The sequence below is a fragment of the Anopheles cruzii genome, chromosome 2 (genome assembly GCF_943734635.1).
Source record: "Anopheles cruzii chromosome 2, idAnoCruzAS_RS32_06, whole genome shotgun sequence".
Lineage (NCBI taxonomy): Eukaryota > Metazoa > Arthropoda > Insecta > Diptera > Culicidae > Anopheles > Anopheles cruzii.
This window is the reverse complement of record NC_069144.1, coordinates 49743997-49746561: the sequence shown is the minus strand read 5'-3', so window position 1 is coordinate 49746561 and position 2565 is coordinate 49743997. Positions and strand designations below refer to the sequence as shown.

The window sequence follows — 2565 nt, the reverse complement described above, 5'->3', positions numbered from 1 at the left end:
ACACGAATACACTGCGAAAAATGGCCCGTTCCATCCCGACGCTCCTGGCAGTGCTCCTGGTGGCCCTGATGGGCATCGGGCTAGTAACGTCGGCAGACGCAACGTCCCAGAAGCGGTTCGACCAGGTGAACGACATCGTCCACTTTCCCGAGCCACCATCGCCTCACGCCTCGATGGAGTCCAAGCTTCACTACTGCGAGCAGATTCTGGCCGAACTCGAAATCCACCTACCCCGCAAGTCCCTGTTCCGCTGGCTGTTTGCTGATCGGGCCCGTCTGGCGTCCGGCTTCGAGAAGAAGTTTCGGTTTTCGTACGATGCTTTCCCCTACCAGCACCTGGAGAACTGAGGTTCGGATTTGTCGGACGAATTTTGTCAGTAAATAAAGTAACGGGTCCGCCATGGGTCCGCCCCCAAATGCTATGTGTTGTGTTTTCACTGTCCGATCGTGATTGTCACTACTCTGTTTATCGGGTTCTTGGTTCACCAATCGCTTCGCTTTGTGGCTTTCTTCGCAGTGAAAGGTTGGCCTGCGCCCGTGCGAAGGTTTAATGCGCGGTCGAGGTCTCAGTGGGAACCATAAGTTCTTGAATCGTCTCAGAAGCAACAACACGCCCGAAAAGATGCGCTACTTCATCCCTGTTTTGCTGGTTCTCGTAGCCCTGTCGATGGTGCCGAGATCGGACTGTGGACAGATCCCGGAGGACTTGGACAAACGCATGGAGGAATTGAACAAATGGTTCGAGGTTCGCATTCCCATCTACCGGAAGGCGAACTATCTGCTGCAGAAACTCGGCACGGAAGTGGCGAAGCTATCTGATCTTCACAACGGCATCGACTTCTACTATCAAGGAGTCTCGGATCTACCGCACTTTTTGGACGCGCCACGGAGGGCATCTAAGCTGCGAATCGTGAAGGTGAACGGAACCGACGTCGACCTGCAGCCGGTGGAGGAGGTGGTGAGAAAGGCACTAGAGGGGCGCAACGTCAACCACATTCTGCAGTTCGCACCGGAGATCAAGACTGCCATCAGGAGCATAATGATGCCGAAGAAGTAGATTGCTTGCGATTTTGGACACCGGATTGGATCGATTGAATAAAAGACCGAAAGCTGAACACTCATGATGTCAATTATGTTTGTTAATCTATTGAAAGAACTTCTCTATGCATTGGGATAAAAGAAAGGCAATTTCCTTGCATTTGTTTGAAAGGGGCAGATGGGTCTCTGAATCTGAAAGTTTTGCCTCCAATAAACGAGTCGTTTTAGTGCCCAATGAAACTTTGAACTTTTTAAAACATATTTGCACATGAAATCTCTTCCAAGGTCTTATGGTTAATGTAGTCTTCCATAAGCATCTTAAATTATGTATGGCATTTTGTAAGTACAACAAAATTTGTAGTAATTCGTCTTAAAATCAAATCAGTCACTACGCTTTGAACCAATTCAATAGTAGTGACCATGAACGAATAATGAAGTCCCTGCAAACAAAATTATAGAATAAACCGGGTAAAATAGTTGAAGCGCTGTTGCCATCATCAAATGTGAAGTTGCTCATCTCGGTTATTCGCTAAAACAACTTTTAAGACAAATTAGGCTTCAGTTTGACCAAAAGCATTTTATTCACTCAAAAACAACGATAAACTTATTCCTAGCGTTATGCACAAACATCGTATAGTTTCGCAGTAGGTAGATGGCCGAGTAAGCAATGTCGATCGAGAGGTCCATAAACTCCTCACTGTTGTCCTCCAACCGATCCATGTTGTTGAGGTGTTCTTCCTGGATCTGCGTCTCTGCATGGCGACCTTCTAGCGATTGCTTCTTCAGCGCCAAACGCTTGGCCATTTCGAACAGTTCCGAGTGCTCCGACACCGGAGCGAGCGACTCAATCTGCGAATCCTCCTGCAGGATGTCCAAGGTATCGGCCAGCCTTTCGGCGGGTCGCACTTTACCGATCGAATCCAGGCAACTACCAGACCGGAGCATGACCGCCAACACCAGTGTGCATAGAACACCGACTGACTTCATTCTAGCGCTGAAAGGAAGAAGATGGAGCAAAATCAGTGATCGTTCTCAAAGGCGACCCGATAATCTGACATCCCGACCGACCTGTAGCGATATGTTGCAGTGGATGTGGATGAATGTAGAATGAAAGAGGTTGGTTACAATCGCACCAGCTTTATGTTGCGATCCTCACGCCGAAGGGAAAGGCTGACGCAAGGCTCCTCGTAGCCGATCGTTTGAGTCATCTGAGCACGTGTACTTCGGGTGTTTTCGTGTGCTCGCGGCTCGAATTGGTGAATTTTCGGACGTTGCCACATTCTCTGATCTTTTCGGTATTCGTGGAGTGGCGTTCGGTAGTCTTTCACTCGTTTACAACACCGAACAGAATGGGGACTCGATTCGGATCGGCATTCTATTTTCGAAAGTATTTCCGCGCAGAGTGGTCGCTGTTCGTGGAGAATCATTCTAGACAGTTATGGTAAAAAATCGGGTAGGTTCACTGTCGGTGTGGTTAGTTCTAACGGTGCACTGATTGTTAGGCCCATTTGCAGGCTCTAGTTGTGAG

The 2565-nt window shown here is 48.5% G+C and overlaps 1 protein-coding gene across 1 annotated transcript; it reads right to left on the bottom strand.

Annotated features, from left to right (window-relative positions):
* Positions 1 to 1619: 1619 nt before the first annotated feature.
* Positions 1620 to 2024, bottom strand: LOC128268552 (uncharacterized). The gene has a single exon (XM_053005677.1). The coding sequence runs from the start codon at positions 2022 to 2024 to the stop codon at positions 1620 to 1622; it is 405 nt and encodes a 134-aa protein (XP_052861637.1).
* Between the last annotated feature and the right edge of the window lie 541 nt (positions 2025 to 2565).

What these genes read in the sequence shown, in the direction of transcription:
- LOC128268552 (XM_053005677.1), bottom strand. Translation starts at nt 2,024, where the DNA reads ATGAAGTCAGTCGGTGTTCTATGCACACTGGTGTTGGCGGTCATGCTC.